Raw genomic sequence first — 13860 nt, 5'->3', positions numbered from 1 at the left:
TACTGTTTAGATGGCTTATACATTTAAATGGACACAAAGCTGCTGCATCGGGGGATTTTCTTTTAAGTTGCTAGTATGTTCTCAAAGGACCTTGAACCTTGTGATTTTGTAAAAGCAAAATACTACTGTGCACTTTATTTTTGGTAAGAACCTTAAAATAGTTCTCTAATCTGATCTTTTGTTGAAGTTTTGTTTTTTGAAATGTAAAAAAATCAAAAGACCAATGTTGTAGTCTTAAGTTTGTTTTATTTAATTAATATTTATTATTTAATTCGTTTCTATGTCAAGGCTCTACCTCAGTTTAAAACAAGTTTATAATGGTTCAAGGCTATTGTTCAAGGGCATGTTTTTCAAGAAAAGATTGTAACATTGAAAGTGAATTGCGATCTTGTAACACAGTGTTGGTTATAGCAAAAAAATAATCAAATCGGTATCAACCAAAATCAGAATCGGCAGGTCAGACTTTTTAAAGATCGGTGATCGGAAATTGGCCAGAAAACCGCAATCGACCCCTAATAGATATATATATATATATATTGATATTTTATATATCCTTAAATTAAAAATTCAACACAGAAGGCAACAGTTTAAAGTCATTAAATTTCTCTTACTGCCTAAAATCAAGCAGATTTGAACCCTGCAAACCTTCTAAATAACCTCTTGGAGAATCAACATTTCTTCACGCTACCTGCTGCTCATCGTTAATGGAGCCTCACCTTGTGGGCCATACTGGCCCCCCTGAGGGCCATAGTTCCCCATGGTATTGTTCTGTGGATATGGTCCCATTCCGCTATGCATCTGGCCTCCTGAGGACTGGCGTGGGGATAAGGCAGAGCCAGGCTGTCCAGGGGACCCATACGGAGGCATCTGAGGGTTACGGATGTACGCTGGAAGGGATCCAGAGGGAAAGGTCACTCATGTAGGCAGGACCGCAAAACGTAGGAACGTTTATAGGCAGAAGAAAAAAACTGAAACCATCCTTCCTTTGATGTATGGAGTGGATTTTATTCCATTATTGTTGCAAAGAGCAAGTTTAATAAGAGGGAATTTGAAAAAATCAATACAGAAATGAAACTTTTGATGGAAACTTTGCCGTTTTCTCCAATAATGAAATATGTAGTTTTTACTTTATTTTGGGATTTATTTTCTGACGTTTTTTGGTTTTTAAATCTTTTTCTGTTCTTCAAATTGTGTTTTATGGATCACATTGTCTGCCCCTCCAGGGTAGAGTGCGAAACAAACCTTTGCTCGGTCAGTGTGAGCCTTTGGTTTGGGCTTGAAATTAGCAGAATGTGGTCTGAAAAACTATATTTAAAAAATGTAATTGATAACAACCTGAAAGAAATGTGAAAGAAATAAAAATAAAATAAAAGCTAAAAATCAATCAAAAAGTATTTGGGGGGGAAGAAAATATCAAAACCTTTGCTTACATATCAGAAATTTCTCAGTTTTTTTTTTTTTCTTATTTTTGTTAATTTTTGTTTTTTATTAAAAAATAAATACATAAAAAAAAAAAAAGAAATTTCTCAGTTTTATTTCTGATAAATGTCAATTTAAATTATTATTTTTTTTTAAATACACTGATGGAACAAATATCACTCCATAAATACTGAAGAAAACAACCAAACTTTGTTCTTTTAGCAGGAACATAAACAGAAGCAGCTATCAAACCACATGCATCCAGTTTCTAAAGATACTAAAAGCTCAGAACTCCTGATGAAGACCATGGAAAGATTCCTGGAAGCATAATATAAACAAGGAGGCGTGGCTCAGGCTAAGTAACGACCCTCATTACTTCCCTGCTGATCTGACAGCCCCGTTTAAAAGGACTGCCCACAAATTCTCCACAGAAATTAAAAACATTCCCACGTTGACATTGCTGAAGGTGGAGAACGATCCTCCGCAGCAGATTGAAGGAAGCTGGAAACAGGACTAATAAATCCAGCCTGTATGGATCCAACAGATCAGCCTCTGTGATTCGCCCACTGATCATCACTGTGGGATCTGACTCTAAATCATGGAGGCGCCTTCTAACAGTCAGTCGGTAAGAAGACATCCCAGCAGCAGCCTGAGCTCGGATCCAAACGCCTTCAGAGTTTCTGCTCTCTGATTTAAGGCTGGACACGATGCCGGCTTGGCCTTCTGCTAAATGACTCCCACCCCCACCTAAAAGACATTTTCTCAGATCATCTAACAAGGATCCCGCTGCTTTACAGCTATAGATTAATAGACAATAAATTATTTTGTCGGTCCTGAAAAGCTGAATTTCTACTTTTCCTCACCTCTATCTGGACCCATGGGTGACTGGTTCATGGAAGAATGCATCATGTTGTCTGATTGGACGCTGGGCGGCCGGGGAGGCATCTGGTTACCTGGGGGACAGCAGAGACACATTGGCGCTGACCATTCTGGACCCATCGCGGTCCGTTTAACAGTCGGACAAATAACCTACCTGGCACGGCGGCCGGGGACAGCGGCCCGCTGCGAGACGGGGTCACGCTGGCCGGGGAGCCCACCGGAGAGGGCGAGGGTCCGCGTATGCCGGGCAGGTGGGGAGGGGTGTGTGGGGAGAAAGGCGACTGGGCGGGGTTGCTCTGCTCGCCCTGACTGCTGGACACACCGGAGGTGCTGACGCCCGGACTCAGGACGGCCTCGGTACCGGTGGGCAGGTCGTCGATGGAGCCGGACAGATCCTGGAGGAAGGAGAGAGAGCTTTGGTTCAGTAGGGGTTAAATCAGGAGACCGTGACCTTTGACCTGAAAACGAACTGAGCTGCTGCTTCATGATAGAACCCGCAGGAAAAAAAACTTGGAACAAAGTCGTGTGAAATAAGTGAACCCGGCAGAAATCTCTCGCTTCATTAGCAGGAGTCTCGTTTCTCCAGTAGGAAAACGCTCCACATTCCTCCTGGAAGTCTGAAAATGATCCATGTTGGCAAACAGAGAACTCTGTCTGCATGAGGGGAGGGGAGGGGGGGGGCTTTTTGAAGCCAGTCATCTCAGGAGGCAGCTGATAGAAGCGGCGCTGGCCGCAGCCTGCGCTGCCATGTGGTGTTGTTATTGAGCCGCCCGGCTGGGACAGAAACAGGGAAGGTGAGTGTTTACACATCGGCCCGTCACGTGGAGAACATGTGCTCACTCTCAGAAATGCTAGCTCATCTGCCAGTCACACTAAAGGAGGAGGAGGAGGGAGCCGAGGGAGGAAGGGAGGAGGGGAAAAAAAGAAACATGCTTTGGAGAAAGGCCAAGTATTCCCATAGAAATCTCACACTCACGCTGGCTGCAGCCCCGAAGCCGGCGGTTTTGCACTTGAAACGGCGCCCGCTGCTATTTTTGGGATGTGACCTGATGGAGGAACCCCAGAGGGAGTGACGGGAGGAGAACGCTGATTCAGAATCCTCCCCCCTCCTCCTCCACAGGCCTCTCCCTCCCTCGCTGCTACCAAAGCACAGGCTTAAAGCCTCCTGACCTGATGTGGGTTCAGTAGAACCAAGGTTCTTAGTGCAGCAGGACATCTGAGCCCAGTGAGGCAGACAGCGGGGATCAAACAGCACAAGGTTCTGACCCGGTCCGGATCCTTGCTCAGCTGACCCGGCCCTCAGTTCTCCTGTTTGGACCCAACTCTAAGGAGACATCACAAGACCGGTCATCTGACGGCGGGCTGAGCCGGTCCCAACCAGTTTCCACAAGGACAACCTCTTCACTGCCTGAGATTCAGAACCAGGACCAAACAGACCGGGTTCATCTAAAAGGATGGGTCCAAATTATCCCACCATTTCCAACCTTTGTACTGCAGATACATTTAGTTCATATTTTCTGTGATACTTTGTCCCCCAGAAAAAACAAAGAAAAGCTAGGCTAAGCTAGTTTTTACATTTCTGTCCTGGTCACCATAGCAACACATACAACAGCTGGATGTAAAAACTTTTAAAGGGTCTTAGAATGCAAAACAGAGATTCCATTGTCATAGATGCATAACGATAGTTCAGTGGGTGAAATGGACGTACAGAGGAGTTCAAACCTTATCTACGCCTCCTTTCTCTGAAAATCTCACAATTCTAAACTTCCACCTTAAAACGGGAGAATCCAAACATGACGTAAACTCGGGGGTGTTGCCTTATTTGTCTGATTTTCTTCCTCTCAGATGTAAACACAGAAGCATGGCGGGGGTGACCTACATTAAGTGTCAGTAACTCATAAATTGTGGCGTCTAGGTTATCCAAAACCTATGATTAATGTGCGCATAACTTCTGCATAACCTACCGAGAACTTGTCTCCAACGCATATCAACGTATCTGATGTGTTCCAGACGAGCGCTGCACGTGTTTCTAACTTACATATACTGTATAATGGCGTATATAATGGTTCACAAGAGGAAACCGTCCTCGTCCAGACTGCATCCCCATCATAGGATGAGCGTGAAGGTGAGTGTGATGGATCCTCCCTGCATTCGACCACGACCATCAAACTTCCAAGCAGACATGACGCTGAATCTGCTGCAACTGCAAACCTTTCTTTCTTTCTGGCGGGTGATAAACAGCAGCTAGGTTAATACCGCGATCAAAGAAATCTTTTTATCCAGAATGGACGCCTCCAGTGCATTGCTGCCCCTCTCAGGACACTGGCTCGTGACATTCATGGACATTACGCTGCCGTGCGTTATATATAAGTTAGGCTGTCATTGAACATAAGTTCTGGAGAACTTATGTACTCTATGTATACGCCTTAAATTTAAAAAATACATAGAAAGTTCATCTTATGCAAGCACTTTAGGAGATTCTGGGACATCGGGCATACGCTGGCGAAATCTAAGGTGTGAGAGGGCCTTAAAAGATTAATAATAAGTTTGTGGGTTGGTTTCATACCTATAACATAACTGATTAGGCCTCTTCTAATATACCTCCCAACAAGGTGAGCAATAAAGGTGCCTATTATTGGTGCTGATCAGTATCGATATCAGTCGATGCTCAAAGCTGCAGCGTCGTATCCAAATGGGACAAAAAAAAGGAAAATAAACTCCCCAATAACCAAATTTAAAACTGGACCAACATAACTATTAGGATCCATCTTCCACAAAAAAGTAAACACTGTAAATATTCTTCAAATATGTACAGAAGTAGATTAACTAGAATCCATGAAGGTGGTTTCTCTACCTTCCAGTAAAACACAAAGAATCCAATAAAATAAAGAAACGCACAGAAAAGCCATAAAGGATTCAAGAGCAAAGAAGCAGATTTTATTTTTATACAAAAGGGTTCGACTTTACAGTAAATTTGGCCCAAAAGAGGAGCTGCTGGTGAGAAGTTTTCAGGAGGGACCAGAATCAGATGTCATAAGAGAAGCCTGACCTCTCCAGTTTAATGCAAACATGAAGGTTTTATAAGAATAATAATCCATAATTCAACAGCGACACAACTAAATCTAATCCAAAAAAGATTTTTTTCCCCTCTCGGTGTGAAAACAGCAGCTCCAAACAAACCCTTCTCAGAGCCTACAGCGGCACATATCGTATGCACGGCTTACAAAGTGAGCTCTCCTGACATTCTGTAAATATCTGACAGCTCTGATTCCTCAGCCTGGCTTTGCACAAGCATTGCACACACACACACACACACACACACACACACACACACACACACAGGCTCCTACCTACTCCCACTCTGCAGTCATTGATTTTTCCTAACTCAATACTGCACAGCACCAGCCTGTTCTGCTGACTGCACAAGCTGGACAGCGAGAGACAGATATGGGGGGGGGGGGACGCTGCTATTGAGGCTCTCCTATTCAACACAGTCATTATTAGATGGCAAATGATGAGGAAAACGTGGAGCAGCCATGAGTGGTGGGGTGTTTAAATAGGTCTGATCTGTGAGTGTATGTGTGTGTGTGTGGGGGGGGGGGGGTATAATGAGCTGAGGAGGGTCACAGCAGCAGCATCTATAGATATAACTGATGATGTGAGTTTAGTGTGAAAAGGAGGATTTTTATTTTTGTTGTTAACATCCTGGAAAAGCAGAGAAAGCTGCTGTGGAGCGAAGGAGAGAGCTGCAGGTCTCTGCTGTAGGAGGCTCTCTCTGTGGCAGCCATTTTGTGCCTTTCCCAGCACTGCCTAACATGGAACTACAGAGCTGAGAACTGCTGAACAGGATTCATCATCGCTAAACAACCCAGAACCGCCCCCCCACCCAATAAAGTCCTGTCTGTAAACATCAGATGTGTCAGAAAAACAAAACAAACACTGAAAACCACCAAGGAAAATTTCCAGGATTGTTATTATTTTGGGTGACGATGCTTCAGTGTTTCCCAGCGTTCCCAATGTTCTCTGCTGCTCTCTGAGTCATCTCCTCAGCTCTCCGCCGTCCTAATGTATTCCATTTGCAGATTACTTCACTGAATCAATCAAGCCTGAACAGAGCCATTAGGCTGCCATGCCCCCCCCCTTTCTTTTCTCTATTCCCAAGTGTGAGAAGCAGAAAGCAGTGAGGAGGCAGCGGTGGAACGTGGAGGTACGACCGAGGCCAGTGGTGTCACCATAGGGCGTTCAGCCCTGCAACTTGTTCTCATCCCACTGCTGACGTTGCGAAGTGTTTATTGGGATTTCCTGCTACATAACGTACGCTAAAGAGCTAAAACAGAGATAGGGGCTGTTAAAGGAGAGCTCTGCGTCCGCACCTTGAGGCTTTCCCACTCGGGTTTGGTTTCCTGAAAAGAGTTTTCTCTGAACAAACTCTTTAAATTACACTTCATAATGTATATGTAGTAAATAACCCTGAGATATAGCAACTTTTTTTGGGAGTTTTTACAGCACTAGTGGCTGTTTTTTTAGACAGTAGGCTGACAGGAAAGGGGGTATGAGAGAGGGAAAGACCACAGGTCGGATTCGAACCCGAGTCGGCCACCTTTAAGGACTAAAGGCTAATTTAAGCTTCTGACGCGTAGCCTCTGCAACTGTCAAAGCTGTCTCTGTGCGTGACCACGCCCCCCCGCACAGAGGTTCTGCAACTGTCTCCTCAAACCTAAAAAAAATCCTGACTACGTGTTTGTGTCCTGACGGTCGCAAACACGTGCAGACCTCAAGTGGAAGTGCGCAGACAAAAAGCAGCTGTGATTGGTCCTTGGTATTCCTTTCTTGGTATTCCAATTCGGTGCAGGAGGGCGCCATTTTTAAAAACCGAGGAAAGGCTACAATGGACAACTGCGACGAAAGCTTAATCAAGGAGGTTCGCTCCATTAACACAACCTGTTCCTCTTCGATGTCTAGCAACTCTAGATCCATCTCCGCGACCGTGAAATCTTGCAGACACAACACACTCTCAACGGCGCCGCCAAAGTCCTTGTGAGCATCAACCGAAGTTCTCGCGATTTCACGAATGTGCTTCCCCTTGAGCTTTGGCAGGAAACTGTTTTGTGTCCCTAGAAATTCCAGACCGACGGTGCAGAAGCATAAACTGGTTCGCGATCAGACCCAAACGACATTTGATGTTGCAGAAGTCTAAACTGCCCTTAAGGCCTCCATACATGGGTCATGTGCGCTAACCACTGCGCCACCAAAGCACGACCATGACAACAGATTTTGATACAAATTGTAATCCTACTCAGATCAAAGAAGTTACTTAGAGTTACAGAAGGCAGCTGCTCACCAACCGGGCTCACCTCACGGGAAGTGGCCCCAATTAACAGTTAAAGAGGCATTTTAAACATCATCACATCGCTACATCATACACTTTAGCAGAGGAGGAGACATCCATGGCTCCAGCCTCATCAAAATATTACACTTTGTTTTTAGCTGAAGGACTCCGCTCTCATTGCACTCCCAGATTGCTGGAGGAACTGGCTTAATTAGATAAACTATTGAGGAAAACATCAGTTCTGATACACAACAGGCAGCTAATATTAAAGTGTAATAAACTCACAAATCATCAAGGATAATTATCCTACCAGGACTAAAAGATAAAGGTCTGCATGATGATACATGGTGGTGGCAGCATCATGATGGGGAGACCCGCTGATGCTTCAAGTATTTTTTTTTTGGAGAGAGAAGTAAATCTCTTAGCTTGGGAGACACTTTAAAGGCGGTTCTACAAAGTTCTGACCCGCAGGTCGGCGCACAGAAACACTTTTCAACAGAAATAAATCTGATCTGAAAGGAAAACAGTGAAGTTTGTGGTTTTAGTGGTGAAGCCTGAGCTCACTCCCTCCAGGGTCGACTCAGGCCTTATTAGAGGAGGGGGAAAAAAAACTGGCTGCATCTGTATCGCTGCCATGGTTACCGTGATCCACGTGGTTGACACATTAGAGCCAACAGTCCCCCCCTCCGCCCTCCTCTGTCTGCCTGTCTCTGGGAGGCCTCCCTGCGTGCCTGGCAGGGTCACGGCGCAGTCAGAGACTACAAAAGAAGAAGCCTGTCATTGTTACAGGAAGAGCAGAGCCGCTACCCCCCCGCCCCACCATCCTCTGTCGCCGCCTGCACTTTAATTACAGCAGGCCTTTCACGCTCAGGACGCCTGACACTCCATGAGAGGACAACCCCCCCCTGCCTCCTAAATATTCAGCAGTTTTTCTCCTGAAGTTCCTGCTTATTTTCCAACCATCTCGCCTCCCCGGCCGGGTGAGAGGGGGGGGCATGGGAGGAGGCGTTTCTTCCGTGTAAAACACAACATCAACTGAAACTCTAAGCTCAGCTGCTTTGACACAAACTCATCAGAGCGCCTCTGTCCAGCGTGTTTGGACGCAGCGCCGCCACTGAGCATCAGTAGCAGACAGACAGGTGACCTGTGTGCAACTCGGCCACCTGGCCTCATACGCCGACTCAGAGGTCCACCATGAGCTGGAGGAACGGCAGCTCTAACCCCCCCAAACACACACCGCCCCATGCTGAAGGTTTGCAGGCCTGAGCACAACCATAAGGGGGCACTCCCACCCTACTATGAGGGATAGAAATGGAGAAAAGAGCTAAAGCAAGGCAGCAGCAGCCATTACAGGATGGAGAGGAGCTACTCTGTGAGTGGGAGGGTGGGGGTTTGGCTGGGGGGGTGCGCATATTTCGAAGGACTCTTCCAAATATGAGCTAGCAGTTAGCAGGTTAGCAGCACCTGAAAGAAACCAGGAACAGTAAATCCATCCTTCAGACTGAGGTGTAAAAGCTTCACTTTTTTATTGGGCCTAAAATATTGGGAAACACTTCAGCAGCTACAGAGATGGGGAGGGAGGGGGGCTTTGAATAATGAGGAGAATGGGTGGGGGGTGGTGGCGTGTTTTTTGTATAACAATAGTAGCACCAAACGCAGCAGAGTGAGGCAGCTGCCCAGCCCGAGGTGAAGGCTGCTGGGTTACAACCAGAGGAGGGAGACCGCTCTCCTGGACCGCCGTGGCCCCTCCCCTCTCCTCTAACTCGCACATAAACAACCTGATCTGGGGGGCTGGGGGTGGAGGCGCATGACTATTAGTGATCTAACGAGGAAGAGGGAAAGGTGTTCCTCTGCCTGCGACTGTTTCCTCAGAGCTGCGTTCATCCATCCAGCCTCAGCAGATTTTTTCCTCAGCAGAGGACAGACGGTGCTGCAGTCAGCCACAGTCTTTGTGCTGCAAAACTAGCTCAGCCCAGCAGAAATGGAGGCAGAGGGGAGGGGCGTGTGAGAGAGTGAAGCTAAACGAAAAGAGAGTGTTCTGGGTGTGAGTGAGCGTGAGGGTGGGGGGGGAGCTAGCAGAGAGCGAAGTACGCTTTTCTGCAGCAGAGAAACAGTCCAAAAACAACGCTCTTCATCAGCAGATTGGATTTTCTCAAGCACGTTAATTAAAAATCATACAGAGGGAAGCAGAGAGAAGGAGAGGGAGGGAGGGAAGGAGGGAGGGAGGGGGGCCCTGGAACCTGAATGAGACACGTCCACACAGGAAGCCTGGGCCCCAGAATAGCAACAGGAAGCTGGCCCCGGACTCTGAATAATGTCAGCGTCAGAGGCTTCGCAGAGCAGAGCTGCGCTGCACGGCGTTATGAAAGCTGATTTACTGAGAGGAGGGGGGGGCAGAGGGCACAGGCGAGGGAAAGAGAAAATGAGAATTTAGACTGAACAGGGACTGAGAGGAGAAATATAGGGGTATTAAACATGAAGAGAAAGAATAAAACAGTAACGTAGCAGAGAAGCTAGAGGAGGCTGGGAAGGACGGGAGCAATCAGAGAAGGCCGACAGCTATGTCGCAAAAACAAGCAGCGCTGCTGCAGGAGAGCCGAGTCCAGGCAAACTGGGGGGGTGGGGGGGTACAGGAAAAATGGAAGATCATTTACTTTCACATCAGGGGGGTTTGTACATAAAATTAAAGGTCATTAAGAGAGAGGACCTGCTGCTGGGATGGAGGTGGTCTATGAGCTCACAGTAACTGTATTACTGGGAGGGGGGGCTCAGATAGAAATTAGGGGGGAAAATTATTAATATATGTCAGTGAACATCAACAGCCGTCAAAAACAGACCGGCCTGCGTGATGTCTGTTAATGAAGGTCTTGAAAAAGTAAATTTTAGAGGCGAGGAGAAATTAGGATTTTGATAATCGAATCTTTTTTCTGTAACTTGAACGCATCAGGAGAGAGAGCAATCTCTGCCGAGGAAGTTACCGTTTCTAAAAAACAGCAATCACTAATAAAATTAAGAAATTAAGAAATGGAAATGTCATAAGAGCTGTAGAAAATGAAATGACAACAAAAGATGTCTAAGTGTCTAAAAACAACAACAAAGCACAGAGGGCTATTTATTAAGAAGTTTTGGAAATTAAAAGATATATGAATCTATTTTAAAAACTCTGACTCTATTGAAATTTCTTTATTACTAATGTTGCACTCAATAGTAGATTTAGGTGTGCCAGTATTTTCTGTAGGTTTATATAACCAAGTTAAAAATGTCAGTGTGTAAGATAAAAACAAAAAACGTACTTTTTGTCCATTGCAAGTAGAGATATCATTTTTGCTCTTTATAGCTATTACAGGGTTTATACAGGAATGAGTAACTCCAATTTAATGCTCTTAGAAATTATTTTAATGCCATCAACAAGTACCCAAGACTCTCATATATACACGGCAACATTTTTCGTCATCTTTACCGTCGACAGGCTGCAGCCGTGTCCCGAATTCCTCGCTTTCCAGCCACTTATTGAAATTAGCATTTCCCCATTCTCTAGGTTTTTCTCCGCCTCGACCTTCTTTTCTGAACGTACGGCTTTACGATAAACCGGAAGCAGTTCGGTGCAAATATATTGCAATGTATCTGACGAAATTGTTTTTAGAATCTTTTTTTTTTTTTTAATAAAGAATTTTAAATGCCACAATAGTCACATTTAATGAATTTTACTACCAATTCAGGAATTAAAGCTACAGTGTGTAATTTTTAGCGACATCTAACGTCCAGACTGCAGACCGCAGCAACATGAACATCTCCCCCCGACCGCTTCTCCCCCCCAACAGTACGGCGAGCGTTACGGGACAAAATGTCTTCCACGACGTCCGCATCACCTACCTTCTCAAGTGATGAGGTTTGTTTACATAGATAATTTTACAGATAGTATTTCATTAGTCTGTGTAGGGTATAGATTTCAGTACCGTCTCAGTTCATCTCTCTCAACTTGCCGTAGTTACTTTCGAGCGTAATGGGCGATCTCGCAATCGCTAGTTTGTTGGCTCTGCGCTGCCGTAGCGCATAGATGTCTGCCTCCATGGCTGCGAGACCCGCTCCTATGTAATTATAAATAACGAATTCTAAGGAAACGCAAATATTAAGGTTAAGAGGCTGAGCTCGTAGATGATGATAAATAACATAGTTATGTATAATATATTACATTTCTGACTGTATATCCCTGTAATTATTACACACTGTAGCTTTAATTTAAAAAATAATAATTTAATGAGCTGATGAAGGTTCTCAGTCATCCAGGTCATAGTCATTCCGTAAAAATTTTGAATTTTTTTGAATTTTTATGGAATAATTTAATGACTTTTACTTATTTTTAATGACCCTTGGCAACCCTGTATTAAGACCAATTTAATCATGTTTCTACCAGAGCAGCAAATGTTTCTGGATCCAACTTTTGCTATCTCATCCTTCGGGGACTCGGGTAACCCTGAACTATCTCTATTGTTATGCTGCTAGATGCTCAGGCTCCTGGAGGACATGGGGGACACTATTGATGATTTTGTTTCTTTCCATTTCTATTCTGCACTTATTGTTAGTTTCACTCATTACTTCAAGCTCTCTCTGCTTTTGTGTGTAGCTTCATCTGGTCTGCTCATGTTTAGCTGAAACACCATCCGGGAGGGAAATATAAGCATCGTGCTGCCATCAACTCCTTCGGTTGTTGATTATAGAGTTGGGCCACCTTTGGGCCAGTGCTTAGTCCTGTTTCCCTTCTAGACAAACAGTAGCAGCCATTCAAAATCGCCCTTCCCAGTTTAACGCCAGCTGAATGGCAGCGTACTACCCTGCGACTCCCAGCCAAATCCCCTCCAACTTGCAGGCACTGGCCTTCTCCTGGGCATAAACCTTTTACTCCAACCTTTCACTAAATTAAATAGTCTGACCAGGGGTGGAGGCTTCTATTTAGATCTTAATGTCCACAAATCATGACGGAAAGAATATTTTAGTACGAAGATTGATATTTAAAAAAGAATTGTAGGGGACCAGCCAAGGACTCATCAAGGAAAGAGGGAACATTTTGAATGGCTTCTACTGTAGCTATGGGCTCAGCTTTTACTGTCACCAACTTTATGTGCTCCCTTTCATCCCTTTGACATGAAAACTGTCTCAGAGCTTATTTGATTAACCGTTTCTCTCCTCGACATAGCTACCTGTGGAGCTAGTTGATCTTTTCTACGCTGAAAAACTGACTGTTGTTTTCAAAGATTGCACCACAAACTTCGTTTAGTTCAGAATTGTATGAAAAACATTGCCAATATTCTAATGTTGTGCTAATCAGTGATGTTTCCTTTAAATAATAAATGCAATTCTAAAGTCATTTGAATAGTTTGTTCCCATGATAGCTCATTACAGGATAGGGATAGACAACCATCCTTCAAGAACATTTTAGGAGAGCTTAGCGTCGCCAATTAGGCTCAATTCTGAAAGAAGCAAAAAAAAAAAAAGTAGGAAAAGGCTGAAAAATTATCTACTTTACTATAAATGTAGAGAGGCGAGCAGGAGAAACATTAGATACGTCAATAAAGAAATGATTTGTTTGACAAAAAACACTTAACCTGCCCTCAAAAGTTGAAACCCATTCAGATGAAGATGTTCAGGCTGGAGTGATCAGAGAAACAAGGAGCAGGAAAGCTGAAAAACAAACTTGGGCGTGAGAGTGTGGCCACCATGTGACCTTCTTCTGAAACCCAAAGCACTTTCAGGCATGTAAGAGAAGAAGAGCGCTACAAGAAGTGGGCGTCGCTGCCTGGGATTAGCCCTTCAGGGTGTACAAAAGAGTAGAGGGAGGATAAGGAGGAGATGTGTGTGTGTGTGTGTGCGTGGGGGGGGATGTAGAGAGGGAACGAGTGAAAAGAAGTTAATGGTGATCTGGTAGTTTAGCAAACGGTGACTGGAAGTGTTACATCCAGTGAGCAGATAAAACCTGACGGTGACAACAAGAGCCTGGTCGGCCTCCATCTGCTCCCGGCCCCCCCACAGAGAACACACACTGATACAAACTTTCAGGATTTTTATCAAATTGGTGAGACTAAACATAAGGTAGAGCACACACTGGAGGGAAATGGAGCACAGTGTTTATTTCTCTTTAAACAAGGTTTATACAGAAATATGTAACTCTAATATATATATATATATATATATATATATATATATATATATATATATATATATATATATATATATAT

General features: G+C 44.5%; 1 protein-coding gene across 3 annotated transcripts in view; it reads right to left on the bottom strand.

The window, feature by feature from the left end:
• The window catches only part of LOC107089790 (AT-rich interactive domain-containing protein 1A-like), a 71865-nt gene that overhangs the window by 8449 nt on the left and 49556 nt on the right, over positions 1–13860 (bottom strand). For all 3 annotated transcript variants that reach the window (XM_015382759.1, XM_015382760.1, XM_015382758.1), the window contains exons 5-7: positions 2453–2693; positions 2283–2372; positions 717–887 (exon numbers count right to left, since the gene is read on the bottom strand). In XM_015382759.1, coding sequence (XP_015238245.1) covers positions 717–887; positions 2283–2372; positions 2453–2693 — 502 coding nt within the window. The remainder of the gene's footprint in view (positions 1–716; positions 888–2282; positions 2373–2452; positions 2694–13860) is intronic.

This window comes from Cyprinodon variegatus, unplaced genomic scaffold (assembly GCF_000732505.1).
Source record: "Cyprinodon variegatus isolate N-32 unplaced genomic scaffold, C_variegatus-1.0 Scaffold265, whole genome shotgun sequence".
In the NCBI taxonomy this organism is placed as follows: domain Eukaryota; kingdom Metazoa; phylum Chordata; class Actinopteri; order Cyprinodontiformes; family Cyprinodontidae; genus Cyprinodon; species Cyprinodon variegatus.
This window is presented reverse-complemented; position numbering and strand designations above follow the sequence as displayed.